The sequence below is a fragment of the Microplitis mediator genome, chromosome 2 (genome assembly GCF_029852145.1).
Source record: "Microplitis mediator isolate UGA2020A chromosome 2, iyMicMedi2.1, whole genome shotgun sequence".
NCBI lineage: Eukaryota > Metazoa > Arthropoda > Insecta > Hymenoptera > Braconidae > Microplitis > Microplitis mediator.
Window position 1 is genome coordinate 21,018,609 of NC_079970.1, and position 20,130 is coordinate 21,038,738.

At 32.1% G+C, this 20,130-nt stretch overlaps 2 protein-coding genes across 7 annotated transcripts in view; both read right to left on the reverse strand.

Moving 5' to 3' along the window:
• Positions 1 to 789: 789 nt before the first annotated feature.
• On the reverse strand, positions 790 to 5,354 carry LOC130663410 (actin-like protein 6B). Its single transcript, XM_057462616.1, has 6 exons — positions 5,227 to 5,354; positions 4,941 to 5,141; positions 2,991 to 3,428; positions 2,571 to 2,911; positions 2,395 to 2,490; positions 790 to 1,268 (listed from the first exon to the last, which is right to left on the reverse strand). Exons 1-6 carry the CDS (start codon positions 5,249 to 5,251, stop codon positions 1,104 to 1,106), a joined length of 1,266 nt encoding a protein of 421 aa, XP_057318599.1. The 5' UTR covers positions 5,252 to 5,354; the 3' UTR covers positions 790 to 1,103.
• Positions 5,355 to 8,319: 2,965 nt separating this feature from the next.
• LOC130663785 (cell adhesion molecule Dscam2-like) overlaps positions 8,320 to 20,130 on the reverse strand; it is a 237,895-nt gene continuing 226,084 nt past the window's right edge. For 3 of the 6 annotated variants that reach the window (XM_057463243.1, XM_057463242.1, XM_057463247.1), the window contains 8 exons: positions 18,949 to 19,212; positions 18,242 to 18,696; positions 17,893 to 18,166; positions 16,069 to 16,227; positions 13,913 to 14,067; positions 10,832 to 11,051; positions 10,484 to 10,574; positions 8,320 to 9,306 (listed from right to left, as the gene is read on the reverse strand). In XM_057463243.1, the coding sequence (XP_057319226.1) occupies positions 9,042 to 9,306; positions 10,484 to 10,574; positions 10,832 to 11,051; positions 13,913 to 14,067; positions 16,069 to 16,227; positions 17,893 to 18,166; positions 18,242 to 18,696; positions 18,949 to 19,212 (1,883 nt within the window). In that variant the 3' untranslated portion in view covers positions 8,320 to 9,041. The remainder of the gene's footprint in view (positions 9,307 to 10,483; positions 10,575 to 10,831; positions 11,052 to 13,912; positions 14,068 to 16,068; positions 16,228 to 17,892; positions 18,167 to 18,241; positions 18,697 to 18,948; positions 19,213 to 20,130) is intronic. The other 3 variants (XM_057463245.1, XM_057463246.1, XM_057463248.1) reach the window with 3 other exon arrangements.

Here is a 20,130-nt window from a genome sequence, read left to right on the forward strand (position 1 = left end):
CAATCTACGTTTTGAATAAGTTAAAAGCTGTCAAATTGAGTTTTTAATTACCAAAACGTTCAATTTACGTCCAAAACGTGCAATTTACGTTCAAAACGTTCAATTTACGTCTAATATTAGGACTCGGGTATACTGAATTTTTATAAGGATACGCCACTGGTAGAAAAAAATGTGTACCCATAGCTGCACTACTTACACTCTAGTCGCGTTTTTATAAAACAAAGCATTTGTTTTCTAGTTATTCAGATATTTTAAAAGATCAGTTTCACATTCGTTACAATATATATATACGTCTATAGTATGCTTTGAGATTATATTTCAAAAAGATCTCTGTCAATAATTCCATTGGCGCTAGTTGGTTCCAGCTTTACTGAACTACCGCAGTAAATTTTATGGTAAATCTTCTCCGTGTATAAATGTACATATATATGACTATCACTTGGTAAGAATACTTTCCTTCCTTGACGTGTAATATACTATCACCCCAAAGTGACAGTCTAATATATGTGTATATTTTTTATAACTTAACTTAATTATTTTATAACTCATATGCTAAAATCATAAGCTATTATAATAACGTAAAAGTAATAAAAAAATTTTTATTGCAATTAATAATAATATTTTAAACGAAGTTAACTTAAAATAGATTTTTAGTTAATTAAAAATGTTATCAGTATTTTTTTCGTTAATACACTTTATTTACGAATGTTAATAATGTATTAATATAAAACAAAAGTAATGTCAAATAATTATTACAGCACCTTGATACTTTATTGATAGTACCAATATTTATTGTATCGTTAAAAATAAATAGATAAATAATTTTTATAAAATATAATCGATATGTGACGTTGACTAGACTTATATTTTAGTACCATTGTATTAATATTAATTAGTATGAGAAACTATAATTTAAAAAATACATTAATTATCAAGTAGGCAAAAATTATAGACAATTTTTTTTATGTAAAAAAAAAAAAATCAATTGGCACAATTTGATTTTGTAAATTTTTTTTTTTTCATTGATTGTAAATTGCATTGATTAATTAAATTATTAATATCATGATATAGTGAGTAAAATAGTAGTAGCAAAAATTATTAATTTAAGTACATCGGTCCAAAATTATTTTACCATATTCTTCATACTCATGACGTGATAGCCACATTTGTTGAAAAGATCCCAATGAACTCAATATTGACCCCCCAATCCAAGCACCATAACGACGTTCACTTGAGCTATTGGCGCTGATTATTTTCAGTCTCATACTCTGTAAAAAAAATTTCAATAACCATCCTCTTAAAATCGTTATTTTTAGTTGATACTAATTTAATTTTTTTAATTTTACTCAGGCTATTACAGTCGAGTAGCGCTATAAGTACGTGTAATGTCCGCCGCTTAGATTTAAATTAATTATCCGGGATTTCTCCGTTTGGTAGCGATAGAAAAATTTAACGAGCGATTTGGAGGATGCGGACAATAGTAAAGAATACGAAGAAGGTTTTCACTTCCTATATTTATTATTTATTGTGGGTTTTTCGAAGAGTACGAACCCAAACGCCTTCGAGCTTGATCACGTTGCATTTATAAATCGATCAATAGAGAGAAAATGTTTAAAATGTCTCTCACTTACCATAACATACGCCTACAGGGGTATAAGGGAATATAATTCTAAGAATTCCTGTATCCCCACTTCAGTTCAGTACTCGATTTTTGTTAATTCATGGAGGGGGAATGTCTTCAAGAGAAATATGAGTTGACGGGCTTATAACGCGACTCAACTGTAGTTTTTTTTAACGGTTAAATTTTATTTATAAATATAATTTTTAAAACGGATTGAGCAGTCGCCCGGTCTATCACAAGATCGGCAATTCGATGCCTTATCGAGATACTTTTTTTCTCAAATTTAACCCTTTCCCGGCTTGGAGTAACAGTGAGTCTAGGTGTGAGTCTTGTGGGGATAGAGCCAATTAAAGTCCGTTGTAAGACTGTATGAGTGAAAGTTTAGTGGTGGTAGTGTAGACGAGCTCCCCCTTCTACCATTTTTCCGGCCCCCGCTCTAGAAAACAGACTATAGCTCTCTCATTTTACGAATAAGACGTACGATTCAAATTAAGAGCAGGAATTCAAGGTTGCCCGGAAAAAGGTTAATTTTGATAAAAAAATTTTTACTTCCATAATGAGATTTAAAAAATATACAAAAAAATCTATTGAGTTCAGTCCAATTTTTGTGACTCAAATTTTTAAGAAGCCGTTTCGAGGTCTAAGAAATTATTTCTTCATTTAAATGAACTAGTAAAAATATATAGAATCATCAAAAAAAAGTTTAAATGAAACAAAGAAAAATAATAATAGTAAGAATAATAAATATGTCAATTTATAAATTACATATTTACCGGAGGAGTTTTACTAGCTAAATCTCTATTCAACCGATCACTGAAACCTTGAAGACAAGAATTACCACCGGTTACCACGACACTTCCATATAAACTCTGAAAACAAATTTATTCAACCGATTAATAAGTAATTAATAACACACTGCATTAGTAGTCATAATTGTAAAACAACTTACAGGCCTTATATCCATATCACACATTCCAACACTCGTAGTTACTAAAGGACCGATTCCAAGAATACTAGTACCAACACCTTTTACATTACTAGGATCAAAAAGAGCTTCCGGTATCATTAATCTGATGGCTCCATAATCGTCATTATAACCAGTAGGAAATTCAAAATGTTTCATCGGTAATGCATTGGCTGCATCTTCATCATACGGATTATCCGCGACTTGGAGACAGTTCATTTGAAAATCCTGTAGAACCTCACGCACCATATAATTGAGCCAGGAAGAAGTTGGTTGGGGTCCAGGTTTTTTAGTCCAACGCGGCGGATCTCTTTCGCGTACTACATCTTAATTTTCAAAATTTCAATCATGAATATTAAATTTTTATTATTTTTATATCATGTCATATATTATTATATATATTACCTTTACTAGATATTAAACAAGCAGGTGTCAATTCGATATTTTTTTCCTCAAAAAATTGTCTGCACTGCATAGTGATAAAGTCACCCCCCAATGGACTTTTTACTATTCCTTGAGTAATTACATAACCGTCATGAACAGGTACTGCACTCGTGTGTGTCGCACCACTATCAACCACCATTGCCGTTGATCTTCCATTGGCATAAGCTGCTAGGACGGCATTTTTGCAAATATACATTGCGGGGACGTTAAATTTTTCAAACATTAATTCTAATAATTTTTCTCTCTTGGGACGTGTGTTCCAAGGACACTCGGACATTAATATTGGATGGTGTTCTGACAACGCGTGAAGCCTTTGTTTGTATGTATACTCTGCCAAACGTTCAAACATATCCCAGTCGTCTATCATGCCATCCTTCATCATACTTACTATCTCCATTTCTGATAAATTTAAGTTTTTTAATAAACAATTAAAATATATATACTTTAGGTAGTTATTTATTGGGTCAATTACTACTACTCTACTCCTAAGAGCTAATGTGATTGTGGGATCTTGTGCAAGACAGATTAGAGCTTCGAATGAAACTTTTTTGGAACGTTAGTCATTTTGATGGTAAAGAAAAAGTTTTTATGAGCGAATTTAGAGTCAAAAAAAGACGTTCGTGGAACCTTTTTATGGACGTTTTTTTTAGTTCTATAAAAAATTCAAAAATAGTGATTTTTGAATTATTTTGGCATGTTTCTAGAACGTCTTTATCCTAAAAAAGATGCAAAAGTAGTGATTTTTGAACGTCTTTTTTAGCTTCCGAAAAAGGTCAAAAGAGGTGATTATGAAACTTTTTCAGAATGTCCATATAAAATTCCAACAAATTTCCAAGAAAGTTTTTTTTTACTCTAAATTCGCTCACAAAAACTTTTTTTTTTACCATCAAAATTACTAGCGTTCCGAAAAAGTTCCATTCGAAGTTCTAATCTGTTTCATGTTAAGAAGTTCTACATGCGGAACTTTTTTGGAATCTTTTTGGAACTAATTTTTTTACACAGGCTTTTGGATGAACTAATTCTTGACACTAAGTACCTGATGTTGATACTACACAGAAAAAAAAGTATTTCTTAGCTCAAGAAAATTTTCATTTTCAATTCATAGTGAGAAAAATTTTTCGGGGTGATTAAAAATTTATCTTGGGCGAGTGAAAATTTTTTCCGTGCAAAAATACTTTTTTTCTGTGTATGACTTTTGATGAAATTATTTATGTGGCCCAGATGATACGTTTTTTTAATTTGAAAGAAGTGAAAAAAAGTTTTTAAATAATTTTTTGTAACTCTAAGAAAATATTTAAACATTCAATCGGCTGCCCAATTTCAAAACACAGTAAGTGACAAATTTTTCAAAATCGATTTTTTAGTATTTTTAGTCCCAGTGGAGTCTTGTGACCATGATTCGATGCATATTTGAAAAGTTGTATTTTTGTCGGTTACTGTGTTTTGAAATTGGGCAGCCGCAATATATAGGACAGCAATATTTTTGTTTAAGGGTAAGATGACATTTCCCTTAAAAATTTGAAAAAAAAATTTTTTTCAAAGTATCGGTCCCTTAAAAATTTTAGTGATAAAAATTTTTATGCGACAATTGTTATGATTAAAAGATGAAAAGAGATTTCCCCCCCACCCTCCCTTGATTTTTTATTAAAATAATAATTTAGTAGTTTCAAAACAACTTTTTTTATAGTAAATTCCCCTGGAAAGTTATTTTGCTGATAAAATATATAGAGGATCTGGATACTGTCAGAGGGTTGGCAATTGGGTACTTCACCCTCACGGACTTGAAAATAAAATTATAACTCAATTATAAAAGAAATATTTTTTTTTTTTTTAATATCGATGACAAACTTTCTTGATATAATTTAAAAAAATAAAATTGCAATGAATTAATGAAAAAAAAAATGAACAAACCTTTTCGTCGTACTTGAATAGCCGTAACATCGATGTTATAACGTTTTTTGGAAGATTGTGGATTGGTTTGATCAACATTATCTGTGGCGTCCTCCCACACCCCGAGACTAGTTGGGATTTCAGCTTTTGGACTGTCTTCACCGCCATAACCGACGCGAAGACTTTGATGTCCGATATCAAATATAATGGCGCCGACTTCGTCTATTCAATGGGCATGTGCAATCATGGATATATTTGTTAGACGATTATTTATGTAGACAAATGTTTGGATATAACGATTACTCACCACCACCGTAGACACCACCGCTCATAGTATACAATAGTATCTGATGGGGGTACTAATTTTGCGCATGCTTATCAATCCTTTATATATTTTATATATAAATAAAATTTCTATAAGAAGATGAAAATTGCTGTATTTAGGGGTAAATAAATCAGCAAATTCGTACCATGACATCTGTCGGCTAACTTTTGAAACATATTAGGGGTTGAAATTGTCGAGGGGTGAGTTTTGAACGCGCGCACTTTATAATTTAATCTTTCATATTAAATATATCAACTGAGGGTTGAAGCAGAACCTGTTTGAGAGTAAACTTTTTTTTTATATTGAACGAAATTTCAGTGATTTTTACACTAAATGTCTTTATAAATTAATTATATTTTTATTAAATAAGAACTGAATACCAAAAAAGAAAAAATAATTTCAATTGGTAGAAATAAATGAATAAATAAAATTGTATTGTATAAGATTGCATAGAATAATTTAAATTTCTGCTAAATTGCAACTTAGTAGCAGAACGTGCAAGTGCAGCGTAGTAGCAGCAAGATTTTTGTGCGGAACATTTCTAATAAGTTACTTTTCGAATATTTAAATTTGCCGCGCAAGTAATAAGAATAATTAATAAATTATTGATGGAAATAAAAAATTCCGAGTATACTTTTTAGCCTAATTAATATAATAATTGACACGAATAAATTTTAATAAAATTATCAAATTTCAATTTTTAAATTTCGCGCCAAGTTGGCGTTACTGCGCGTCACTGTATTCAACGTTCAAATGTTTGCTAAAGTGAGGGCGGTCGATTGTTTTGTATCAACTGACGGTCCAATAGCAGCAGACAGTATCATCGACAATGGCAGTAGTAGTCCAGATCTTTCTTTACGTTTAAATTGAAACACAGTATTGCAGTTAATTCGCGGAATTATCCATAAAATTTATTGCTCATAGTAATTGTTTAATTAAAATGAGCGGTGTTTGTAAAATTTAAATTGTGCAAAGTGTCTGTGGTGTCGTTAAGTGTTGGTTGTTCAGTGCTAGTGTAAAGTGTTGCGAATTGTTGATGCTGATAACTTCCAAGTTCCTGAGAAAAATCATCTGGCATCGTCTGGTGGGAAATAGCAGTTAAGTGACGTTTTTAACTTCCCGCTAAGAAAATCGACGATTTTCGAAAAATTGGGAAGTTATTGTTTTCACCCCGATTTGCAAAAATCGAAATTTCATCAGATGTCGACGTTTTGAGGTCCTAGGAAGCTATTCTGACTATTTTCAGAATGATGTCCGTGTGTGTGTGTGTGTGTGTGTGTGTGTGTGTGTGTGTGTGTGTGTGTGTGTGTGTGTGTGTGTGTGTGTGTGTGTGTGTGTGTGTGTGTGTGTGTGTGTGTGTGTGTGTGTGTGTGTGTGTGTGTGTGTGTGTGTGTGTGTGTGTGTGTGTGTGTGTGTGTGTGTGTGTGTGTGTGTGTGTGTGTGTGTGTGTGTGTGTGTGTGTGTGTGTGTGTGTGTGTGTGTGTGTGTGTGTGTGTGTGTGTGTGTGTGTGTGTGCGTGTGTGTGTGCGTGTGTATGTGTGTGTGTGTGTGTGACCGGTCTATAACTTTTTAACTGATGAACCGATTTGGATGGTTAAGGCGGTAATCGAAAGAGCTTGTTGGCCATCAATTTTTCTGAAAATTTCAGATCATTTGATCAAGTAGACTCGATAATATTGGCGAATTACGAAAAAATAAATTTTTTTTTTTTAGTTTTTTATTGATTTCTCAAAAACAACTCACACGATCAACTCCAAAATCTAATCAGCTTTAGAATTTGATAAAACGCCTTGATTGCCGCCTTAGCCATCTCAACCGGAGTATTCGTTCGAGAGTTATCGCGGGAGAAAGAAATGGTAAAAAACGGTTTTTTGCGAATATCTTCGAAACAACTGAACCAAACAATTTCAAAATTTTGTCAGTTCTAGAACTCAATAAACACGCCGATTGCCGCCTCAACCATCAAAATCGGTCAATTCGTCCCTGAGATATCGTGGGAGAAAGAAATGCTAAAATCGGTTTTTTTCGAAAACAATGGCACACAAAAGTATTTTCGAGCTCGAAGAGCTCGAAAATGTATCCACAACAATGTTTTCGAGCTCGGGGAGCTCGAAAACAGTGGGAAGTTTTGGGGCTGGCCCGCAGGGTCAACCGATAGACAGATTTTTTTAGCTGCAATACATTCGGAGCAATTTAATTCAAATCTCCAAGTGTATTAGGACACCCTTCTGCATATTATTTCTCCACCAAGATTTGTTCTAACACGCGTGTTTTTTTTTTCAATATTTTAAATATTTTTCTATCATATTCTGCCGCCATTTTATTTCGCATACGATTTTAAGTTTTCTCCAATTTCTAATAATTTATTTTTCAAATATTTAAATTCACTGCACGAGTAATAAAAATAATTAATAAGGGTGCATTCCGAAATGCGCTACGCTAACAGCTACTCGCAGTGCATTTTGGAATGCACCTTGAATTTTTCAACACATATTTGAAATTTAGATAATTTCGGTTCGCTGATTGTGTTGAAGTATAGAACCTCTAAATTTATGTAAATAAAAAAAATCATGATCCTGAAGTTAGCACTGTGAAAAATTCCCAACAAATTTTACTATGGGTGCATAGTAACACCGGACTATAAGAAAACTGATTCAAAATTTACAAGTGTCCCATAGTAAACGTATGCGCAGACTACACGGTTGTGGCCTATGCGCATACGTTTACTATGGGACACTTGTAAATTTTGAATCAGTTTTCTTATAGTCCGGTGTTACTATGCACCCATAGTAAAATTTATTGGGAATTTTTCACAGTGCAGACAATTAAAAATTTTCGGATTTTTTTTTTTTTTCAACAAATTAATTCAAAAAAAAAAATCTAAAAATAAGCGCATGTAGAAAAATAAAAAAGCTATAGGTGGAATTTTTTAAATAATTTATCGTTTTAAAAAAAATTCAAACTTATTAGACGTCGGCTAACATCAGTATCATAAAAAATCAGTTCATTAATTTTTTCTTTTTTTAATTATTGTAGTAGCGGATAGGAATAAAATAAAGACAGTAATTTTCTCAATTAATATTGTATATTTTACAAAGTAAATAGAATATAAATAATCTACAGTTCACCTAAAACACAAAAGTGTCAATTTCTTTTTTCTCCATCGTAAATAATTTTTTTATATATATATAATAATAAAGTATATACATAATATATACGATATCAACAGGAAAAATTTTATTTTTTTTAAAAATGTTTTTTTTTTTTTAAATCAGTATACCAATCCAAGACATGAAAAATTTATTTTTATTTTTTGTTTTAAACTTACGGTTAAAAAGTTAGTGCCGTGCGCGCCAAAACGATGGCTGCGTCTTTTTAATAACTTTATTTTAAAATTTCAATAACTTTACATAAATTTCGTTTTTATTGATTTATTTTTTTTTTAATTAATTCATTAATTAATTAGATTAACATTTATTTTAATTTGTTTTCGTTTAAGTCAATTCGTTAGTTTAAAACGTGAGCATGTGGGTGAACAATTTTTCCTTATAACACATTATGTAATCAAGACATAAATTACATAAGTACTTTAATTAAGTAACGGAGGGATAGATGAACAATTTGATGTATAAGATAAGTTGATATTTTTTTTCATTTATTCGTTTCAAAATCCCATTTCTTTACTTTTTTCACTCCATCTTCTCTTTCACTTTTATTTATTTACTATCTCATCAATCGGCTCCAATATGTTAATAATATTAATAATAATAAATATTAAATAGCATTTGCACAATTATTTACACCGCAATAACGAAGTCTCGTCTTCGCTGGGCACTGTGACCACGATCGAGGTCGCACTCGGCCTCACTTAGCTCGAGCGCGTCGGAGAACCCCGAGGGTGGGTCCAATTTGGCGATGAACAGGTTTCCTGATCCTGCATCCCCACGCTCCTGCTGTTCCCGGGTCCTATTACCCTGCTGGTGCTTGGGATTCCCAGGCCTGGGGATTGTCCCGAAACTTGTACGGGTCTCCTCGCCGGTATAACGCGCCAACTGTAACATCCTGATAAAAAAACAAATTTTTTAATTTTTATTTACATAAGAATGAAAAACTAGCGATGGATAAATTACATTTTTAGTACAATAACCGGGCCCACGTATAGAAAACGTCAAACTGTAAAAAATCGGGAGTGAATGCGGAGTGATGACTCGAAGTTCCGGAGTTTTAGAAAAAATCACTCCACGCACGGGGTAAATAGGGAGTTTTTTTTTCAGTCAACGGGAAATTGTAGGACACCCCTAACTACCCCTTAAGTCACCCTTAGAGTCAAATTACTTAAATTATTTTCATTTTCGTTGCGAGAAAAACGTTCCGATCTTCAGGTACATAATTTTACTCTAAGGGGATTAAAAAAAAACAGTAAAATTAAAAAAAGGAGACACAGTTATCCACTTCGCATTCACTCCGCAAATTTTTTTGAGTTTAATAAAGTAATTACAATTATACATATAAAATTTTACAGTTTCTAATATATTTTTAGTTGAATGAAACTTTATTATGAATAGAAAGTCTTTGGCGTTTATTAAAACCCTAACAGCGGGTTAAAAATTTCGTATTTTCAAAAATTCTAATTCGTCTCCGAAAAATTGTTTTGAATTCTGATTTACTTTACGAGGACAGAAAAAAAATAGTAGTTGCTACATCAGCAGCTGTAGTTGAGGTAACTACAATCTGGAGTAAAGAAATGTCAACTCCAACTTTGAATTATCACAACCACACGTGTAGTAACGTTAGTTATCCTTTACTACATATTGGAATTGGAGTACTCGCTACTAGAAGTTAGAAGAACCACAATTTTTTTTCCGTGAGTACAACAAAGATAGTCTCTTTACCAATTTTTAAATATAATGAAACTATAATGATAGTCCGAAATGGGATTCGAACCCAGACCATGGTATCGCGCCTAGTGTTCTACCAGTTGAGTTATTCGACCCTATACGTTTATTTTTCTAAGCGTAAGAAAAAAGTCTGGTGAGGTTTCCCCAAAAACTGAAAAAAGTTCTACATGAAACTGTAATAATTGCTAAGCAGTTTCTGCGTCTCAGAAATAACGTAATTTTTAGTTTCGAAGTAGAGGGACTTTGCTGATTTTTAAAACTGTAATTTTTCCACTGTTATTTTTTCGGTGTAAACAAACTAGAGTTATTATAAATTTTTTTAAGTAATGAATGAAACATACTTGGGTCGTCCCCTTCCAGGAAACGATTTTCTCTCAAAAATCGGTGAGGGTTCCGTAGACGTGCTAGATTCTGGTCCATGGTACAAGAAGTCTGAAAAAATGCAACCATAAAAAATTCATTAAAAATTACTTTAATATAATTTATTATTATTAATAATAATAATAATGAAAGCGTGAGATACATAAATTTAATTTTGATATTAACTCAAAATTAATTGCGATAATGCATTGTGCTGTGCAAAAAAAAGCACATAAAAGTTTAAAAGCAAAATATTTAAATTAAAGATTGACTAAAAAAAAATATATATAAGATAATTAAAAAAAAAATGAATAGGAGGCATATCGTACTGTGAACACGCGCGTCAGTTGCAAAAGCCGAGTGGTGCGAATCGACGAGGTGATTGGAAGACTCAGTTCGGCTGCTGGTCCCGACTTCAGTGTCGCTGTCCGAGCCCAGGGTGTCGTATTCCTCCGACTCGGACTTGCCCTGATTGACCTTGTGCGTTTTATGCAACGGCGCAGAGGACGAACGGCCTCCGCGCACCTTAGTGTACCGGTTGCAATCCGACTGCAATCAGACGGAATTTTATATTTTATTTTTTATCTACGCAACAGCACTAACACACCGTATTATTTTTATTAATTCATTATTAATAAATTCATTCATTCGCATCACTTTTTTTTTATTTATAAATATGTATTCTGTATTATGTATTTATAATAATTAATAAACGTTTGTAAAATGCGGGCTTGACTGCGAAACGAAGCAAGGAGGGACCAGCAGTCGTGATATTGATATGAATATATATGTATATGTATATACATTACAAGAAATGGTTTACAAATTCTAATGACGACGGAACTATGTCTTTTACAAATGGCTGATACTAATTATTTAATGAGACAATTAAAATATATGTTTTATTATTATGACAATTAATGATGATGTCAATGATTTGGAAAATACATATATAACAATAGAAGATTATATTTTCCTAGGACAAAAATAAAACTTGATTCAGGCTCGCTTCACCTTATTTTCTTTTGAAGTTATTGATTTGCCGACGATTTTTCGATAAGATCTCGACTTTTTCGACTTAAATTAAATTTTTTTCAACTTTTTGAACTTTTTTCATCTTGGTTTGAACTTATTCGTCTTTACTTCGAGCACGATAGTCATTTACCTTACTTTTGACTTGCTGAATCAAGTAGAAAAAAAGTTATTTATTCGTCTCACTTTCGCCTTAATATATAAAAATTATTTCACCTTAGTTTTGACTTTATCGCCTTATAGTTTAAGTAGAATAAGTCTAAATCAAATTAATTTCGACTTGGTTTAGACTTTCTCGCTTTATATTTTAAGTCGAAGAAATCTAAACCAAGTTAATTTCGACTTGAGCTTGACTTTTTCATCTTAAGGCTGGGCCGCACTTAACGAAATCTCGAATTTAAGAATTCTAATTATTTATTAAATAATTATGATGACAGTAATTTTCTTAGCTTCTGACTAAAAGCAGAAGACGAACTTCCTCGGAAGATTTTCATCATCCGAGTCCTATAAATATTCAAAAAGTAATTAGAATTCTTAAATTCAAGATTTCGTTAGGTACGACCGAGCCTTAAAATTTAAGTCGAATAAGTCTAAGCCAAGTCAATTTCAACTTGATTTAAACTTTTTCGTCTTAAATCGTGACTAAGTAAGCCAGTTAAGTCTAAACCAAGGCGAAAATTCAATGTACTTCATATCTCCGTAAAGAAAAGTCGAGTTTGTCTTATGAAAAACGGCTCCAAATTTCGACTTGGTTAAACCATGTCTAAATCAAATTTTATTTTTGACCCGGGTTCAGTGAAAGGTTACGAATGATTACTACAGGGGTTTCTATCTTGCATTTTTTTTTTAATCGAATTAATTTTTTAATCCTCAGTAAAAAATTTTGTGTCAAAATTATTACGCTGGAAAAAATTTTCGGAATGAACGCGAATTAAATCCGGAGTGAATGCGGAGTCGATGGCTGTGTATTAATTTTATCTCCTCGAGGTGGACTTCATTTCGAAGAGCAGTTTATTTTAATACATTGTAAAAAATTGGGAGTGAATTCGAAGTAATTACGGATTTTACTTGAATCCGAATTCATTCTATCGCTCGGAGTTTAAAAAAAATCATTCCGCGTACGGAGTAAATTCGGAGTTTGTTTTTTCAGCGGAGCGATTTCGGAGTGATCTAGATTTAATTGAAACCCGTATTTACTCCGATTCAGAGTTTTATAATTAAAATAAACTTCCCTTCGGAGTAAATTTCACTTCGAGGGGATTAAATAAATAAAAGTTATCTGCTTCACATTCACTCCGCATTGACTCCGGAATTAATCCGCATTTACTCCGCAGATTTTTCACAGTGTATTGAAACTCCGGTGAAATTCGCTCCAGAAAAGAGTTTATTTTAATATTAAAAGTCAAAATCAGAGTGAATGCGAATTTAAAGAAAATCCAGACCACTTCGAAATTACTTTGGAGAGACTTTGGATTGAAATAAAATCCTTGATCACTCCCTGAGTTGAAAATAGTTAAGAAAAATTTTTTTATTAATTTTATACAACTGATTTGGGTAAAAATATCATAATTTAGAATTCTGTAGATGAATTAAATAAAAGTTTTAAATGTTCGATGGAATACAATTAAATTAAAGTGTAAATTTTTTAAACTCGCACGATTTTTTTGACTTTTATTAATCATACGGAGAAAAAAAATAATTTTTCTTATTTTGATACATTGTAAAAAATCGGCAGTGGTTTAGGAGTGAATTTGAATTTACTCCATCACTCAGAGTTCCGGAGTTTAAAAAAATCACCGCGGACGAAGTAAATAGGAGTTTTTTTTCAGCGATCCAGAGTTTTAATGTGAGTTTCACTCCACAGTAATTAAAAAAAAAAATGTCTGCTCCGCATTCACTTGAGATTTAATCCGCGTTTACTCCGAAATTTTTTTACAGAGTATTGAAATAATTCCTATGCTATATCGTAGCACTAAAATTGACATACGAGCCGTTATTTGTTATAAAATTTTTTACTGTTACTTCAAAATATTTTTGCGATAAATTTTTGGGTTTTGTGTTATGATTCACATGCATTTTAAAAATAAAAATTAAAAGTGATGAGAATAATAAAGTTTCCATAGAAACTACTGCTATGAAGATATTTCCATAACAACTATTTCTTAATAAAATTTTTCATGGTAACCATTACACAGAACAAAAAAACATTAAGAAGGTGCGGTGAGATTTGATGCTAGAGGATTTTTATCATAAAAAAATGCAACATAATTGGGAACGGAATCAGAATTTACTACGGGTTAAAAAATTATCAATACATTAGGGGTTTAAAAATAAATAATTATTACATAGTAAATTTAGTATTGATGAGTAAATATTACCTCACGTAATTGTAGAGTGTCGGCAGTAGAGAGTCTTGGATCGTGATAAACAAAAGTTTGAAGTGGAGCTGCCGAATCACAACGACTATCTCCACCGGCTGGGACACTTTCCTTCAATTGGAATGTCGCGTACGGGTAGATATCTTCCGAGTATTCTACAAACAGTCAACAATTGTGTTCGCGAAATTAAAAGCTACTGCGAAGCATTGTGAATTCAAGTGAAGGTTTTATTTATTTTTGTATACACGGATAAATTATTCTGGTTTGGTGCTACGGTATCATAGTAAAGCCGGACCATGTTGGCCACTTCACAGAAGTTGAAATAAACACATGCGAAAATTACTATGGCCACAGTAAAATTTACAAGGACGATATCCCAAATTACTGTAACTCCACTGTAAAAATTTGCGGAGTGAATCCAGAGTTAACGCGGAGTGGATGACTGCATATTTATTCGCTCCCTTTCGGAGTAAATTTCACTCCGAAGGAGAGTTTTGGAAAATATTAATTATAAAAAAATTACTAATCGATAGTGGGGTCTTTTAATTACGAACTCCCTTTCCATAAATTCACGCAAAATAATTTTAAAAAATTATGCCGTAAAATGTTTTATTCATTTTATGTAAAAAGGAATTTCCGAATAAAAATAAGAAATATACCTTTTCATGATACCAGCATCGAAACTTGAAGTTTCAGTGTCTCTACAGCCTGGGGAAACAAGCTAATTTCAAGCCGATGCTGCAAACAACTGCTAGCAAATTCGTAATTCAAAAAAACCTTCATACAGCGGGCAGAAACACAATTGTTTCTGCCCGGTGTCAGTTATATTTAATGTTCATTTGCAGCCTTATTACTCTCATTTGTTTACTTGTCACTTCAGTTTATTCATTTCATTTTTTAAGTGACAGTTTTAATTAACCAAATAAAATTAATAAAAAATGAGTGAAAATAATATTTTTGTCTTATTTACTATTTAATAAGTGTAATTCACATATTTCTCATTCTCTAACAGTTCTTCTTATCATCGGCTTGAAATTAACTTGTTTCTTACTGGCTGCTGACACTGAATTGTGAAGTTCCGATGCAGGTAATCATGAAAAATATAGTGAGTAACTCAGGATAAAACACGATTTCAGACTGCGGGTGATGTCAGCCCTCGTCTGCGGCTCGGGCAGCTAACCTCACCCTAGTCAGAAATCGTCTTGTTTCATCCCTTGTTACACAATACACTATTCCATTCCGGATATGGCTAGATGGCACTTTTTTTCACAGCAATAGTTTTTCAGTCAAATTTTTATTATTTTAATAATGAGTTATAAAAAAAAGATTCTAATTATCAGGAGTTCTTACTTTTTTCTTTCTCACATCCAAGTGGGCGAACGGTATTATCTTTGTTGCGCTAATACAGTAATCAGAACTTTGGCAGAGTTTTTCTCTTAAGCAAACGAATATTATCAAAACATTAAAATCTACTTCATTAGATCAGACAGTAGTGCATTAATGTGCAGTCTGTAATTTTGTATTTAGAGATTTTGTTTCTGAGAAAAACTCAGCCAAAAATATCTGATAACCCCTGTTAAGTCAAAGAACTCGAACAAGATGAATTTTCCATCGAAATCGATTAGTTTAAGCGCAAAGGATAATTATTCGAACTATTTGATTCGAAACTCGAATCGAATACAGTCCAGTCGCGTTATAAGTCCGCCGACTTATATTTCTTGGAAGACATTCTCCCTCTATGACTACGAAAATAATCATGTACACGCTCACACACTTGCAAAGTAGGGGAAGTGTGAGTTACGGCGTTCAACTGCTGAGCAGAAGTGGGAGTACAGGAATTCTTAGAATTATATTCCCCTACACCCCTGTAGGCAGACTTATAACGCGATTTGACTGTAATTCGATTCGATTTGTATCAAATAATTCGAACAATTCGATTATTCGCACACCCCTAGTTTATTTCAATTTCCATAAGGTGGCCAATATGGTCCGACTTTACAATGACACCATAGCATTTAAAATAACAATAATTTCTCCGTGTAGTTATGCATTTAATGATAGGAAATAGTTAATAAAAAATAAAAATAAATAATTAAGAGGGTTTAAAATGAAATGGATGTTTGCTAATAGCCAATTAGCCAGACGTCAACGCTCACCAGGAATACGTTCAAGAGTTCCCATTTCATGGATTGGTGATCTCAATGGTTTTCGTACAGTCGCGTAATATTGTTCTCGCTGCTCCATATTTTGTTTATTGTCCAGCGCAGCGGCTGTTTGAGCATCGTGAAGGCTGCCAATGTCGCCTAACAAAGGACCTAATTTAAAATTAAATTAATTCAATAAATTCAAAGACCAACGGTCTTTGTCTGTATAAAAAAAAGAATTAATTCTCTTTATTAATAATCTCTACTTTAATTAAGATTTTATGTTTTGTTTTTAAATTATTTACTTAATTACGCTACGGAATTATTTTATGATACAATAAAATACTAAGAGAAATTAATTAAGTTTTGTAATTCCGAGTTAAAAAAAATTTCAGTGATGGCAAAATTTTTGGTCAGCCCATCACTTTTTGAGATTAATTTTATAAAATTATAATTATTTTTTTCTAATACAGTACAACCTGTTACTGGTTGTTAGTTAATGTAACCCCTTACTACAGGAGTAAAGTTTTTTGGAAATGGCTTTCCTCTACTACTATCTTTTCCTCGGCGATCGCTCGATTTTCTGCATACGTGTGCGTCGTGTTTGAATTTGTGCCCGCAGTCCTTTTATAAGTTAGTTGACGTTTGTCATTTATCTACGTACGTACTTCATTAAGGGCATTCTCGGACAGTGCCCCCCCCCCACTTTTTAAAGATATTCAATGACCTGGTCAAGGTCATGTCATAACAGTATTAAAATTTTCGTAATTTATTTCAAAAAAATTAGTGTTGTCATCAACATTTTACTGAACTTTATTTTTCAAATTTTGTTTAACTCTTAATTGATGTCAACTGTAAATAATTTTTTTTTAAATCTATGTCTCGGTGAAATTGTAACTGCGTTGCCCTTTTTTCAATTAATGCTTTAATTTTTTTGAAATTGGCTATCAAAATTTTAAAACGGTCATTACTAAGGCCAGGATTTTTTCCTTAATTTAAAAATGTAACAATTAATAATTAATGATGTCAAATTTTTGATATTACGGCGAAAATACTGGTCATATAGAAAAATTTTTCAAGTAAAAGTTGTTCAAAATTCAATTTTCTAAAAAAATTGTCTCTTATAATTTTTTCTTAGGACTAATGAGAAAGTCGTAATTTCAAAATTAAGATTTTCATAATTAACAAAAATTTGAATCATCCATTATGACTCTTAATTTTGGAATAACGATGAAAATATTGGTCGTATAAGAAAATCGTGAGAAACATTTTTTTAGAAAATTAAATTTCCTACAACTTTTGTTTGAAAACTTTTTTTATAAGACCAATATATTCGCCGAAATATCAAGCATTTGAACCATTCATTTCAAAATTAAGGCAAAAATCTTGTCCCTTGTCATTACAATTAAATGTTATTAACCTCCTCAGCCCCGACGCATCATTTTGTTTGCTATTTGAATAATTTTTTATAAGTATACTTATAGACCTTTTAAGAAGCAAAAAAACATTTTATATTTTTTCTAACTTAGTTTTTTAAGCTGTAGCAATAATTATTTTTATGGTTGAGCAAAAAGCTGCTAGCTGCCATGCTGGCAAAATTGTCCTCTATATGGGGCGTCACGATCGAGGAGGTTAAATATTTTTAGAAAGTGGGGGTTGGGCACTGTCTGAGAATGGCCTTAACTTATAAAAGGACTGCATCAGAAAAAATCTCCGCGACAATCGAAAATTTTCGTTAGTGGAACTGGAGTAGGGGTACTATTTCGAGATGAGCGAAAAATAGAGGGAAAGTAACTTATAACCAGGTTGTACTGTAAAAATAATACTATGACTTACGTTTTCTAAAACAGTAAAATACAGCACCAGCAGTGGCAATAATAGCAAATGAACATAAAACCAATGGTACTATTAATTTTAAATCAGCTAGTACGGAAGGTTGTTGTGGAATATATTGATCTATTTCCACAGTAGGCAGTGTTGTAGTGATATGAGGCTGAAGTGTTGTTATTTTATACTCAGCAACTGAAGAACCAGCATTATTGTGAGCTCTTACACGGATATCATAACTAGTACCTGGCTGAAGTTCACTCAACGTGTATGATTTTTGAACCTGCAATAATTAATAATCACCTCAAAATCATGTTTCAACTTTTTATTTTTTAAAATTATTAAGTCAATTATTTACTTCGATGTTATTGGAAACCAGTGTCCATAACTCTTCATTGTTTTTTCTGTACTCGAGTTCAAACCACGTGATTGGACAACCGCCGTCATTCCAAATACTTAGATGTAGAACAATCCACGACACGTTGACGGTGATAAATTTTTCAATATTGCCCGGGGAATTTGCTGGTTTAGATCCCTTTGTTGTTGCTTTGACAAATTCGCTGGGCGAACCCATGCCAATTCTATTGTAGGCTGTAAGATAGATCTGGTACTCAGTACCGCACCAGAGTTGTGACAATAAATAACCATTTATTTTATGTGACACTTTGACCTCTTCCCACTCTCCGAATTTACGTTTGTAATGAAGTATGTAACCACGTGTAAGTGCACCACCGTCGTCACCGGGTTTCCACTGGACACTTATTGAATTACTTGTTGTACTTGTAGCGAGAAGTAGCGGAGCTGACGGTGGTACTGAATTTAAATTTAATAATTAAATTTTGATAATAGAATTATATTATTAATTTGACTAAAGTTATAATTGTTATTAATTATAAAATACAAAAATAAAAATTCATAGTATTTTTATTTATAATTTATATTTGAAATGATAATTATTAAAATTAATTTACTAAAATATTTACTGGTAAAAATTGACGATAAAAATATTTTAGTAAAAAATAAATGTTTTTAAGTAAAACTTAATTAAATAATAAAATTATTTACCTTGAACAATTAACTTATGAGTAATTTGATCAGACCCATGTTGATTTTCAACGTGACAAGTGTAATTACCACTGTCCTCACGATGGAGATCAGTAATATGTAATGAACCGTCTGTATGAATCGTTATTCTACCGGATGCTTTAACTACTTGACCCCATTGCTTCCATAGAAGTGACGGTTTCCCCACACTCTGGCATGGCAAAGTAACATCTTGTTTCCACGGAACAATCGGACTCATTCCAAATGAATAAATTGCTGCAGGTACTATTTTTAAAACAAATTTTTTTTTTGTTTTAGTGAACATTGTTAGCATTTTATAACTTTTAAAGCTTTGCAAAATAGTATTGTAATTCACGAATAACTATATTTAAATTCAATTCAAATATTCGAATCAAGCGACTTTTTTTTCAATAAAATGAATTTTGATAAATTGAAAAAAATACTCTATACATATTAATATTTCAAATAATTGTTCAATAATATATATATCTATATTAGGGTGGTCATTAAAAATTTAATTTTCTCAGACGCCATATCAAAAGCTTCTTTTTAGTAAAAAAATACGTGGGGAATTTGATTTTTTCTTTTTAACCCTTCGTCCGTCACGCTATGAACGCAGCGTCGCAATTTTTATTAAAAGATTATTTAAAAAGAAAAAAAAAATTTTCTAGTCTTTTGAAATTTTATGAGTTCTTCTACTATACATTTTAGTATCGAATGAATGAATGATAATTATTTGTTCGATATTTTAAATTTAAAAAAAATAATTTTTTTTGTTAGAAAACCTGAGAAACGCGGCGATGTGCCGCAGACGCGAATAAACTCGGGCGTTGAATTTGTTCGGATTTTCTGCGCAGTGTTGCCAGTTGTCACCAGCGACTCATTTCCAGCTCATTTAATTTATCTCTTTCTTTAATATTTTTATTTAATACAAAATTTTTATTTTATTAAAAAATTTTAGTCGTATAAGCTTGTGTGGTTTTAATTTTTTAAAATCATAGTTATGATACTTGGCAACACTGCAATTTTAAATACATGGCGGCGGAACGCCGCAGCGCGATGAACGAAGAGTGGGGAGACCGCGCGACGGATTGAGGGTTAAGTAAAAAGAACACGTGCCCTCAGGACGATCAAAGTTCATTTTTCGATACAATCGCGTTTTTTTCTAATATCTCATGAAAT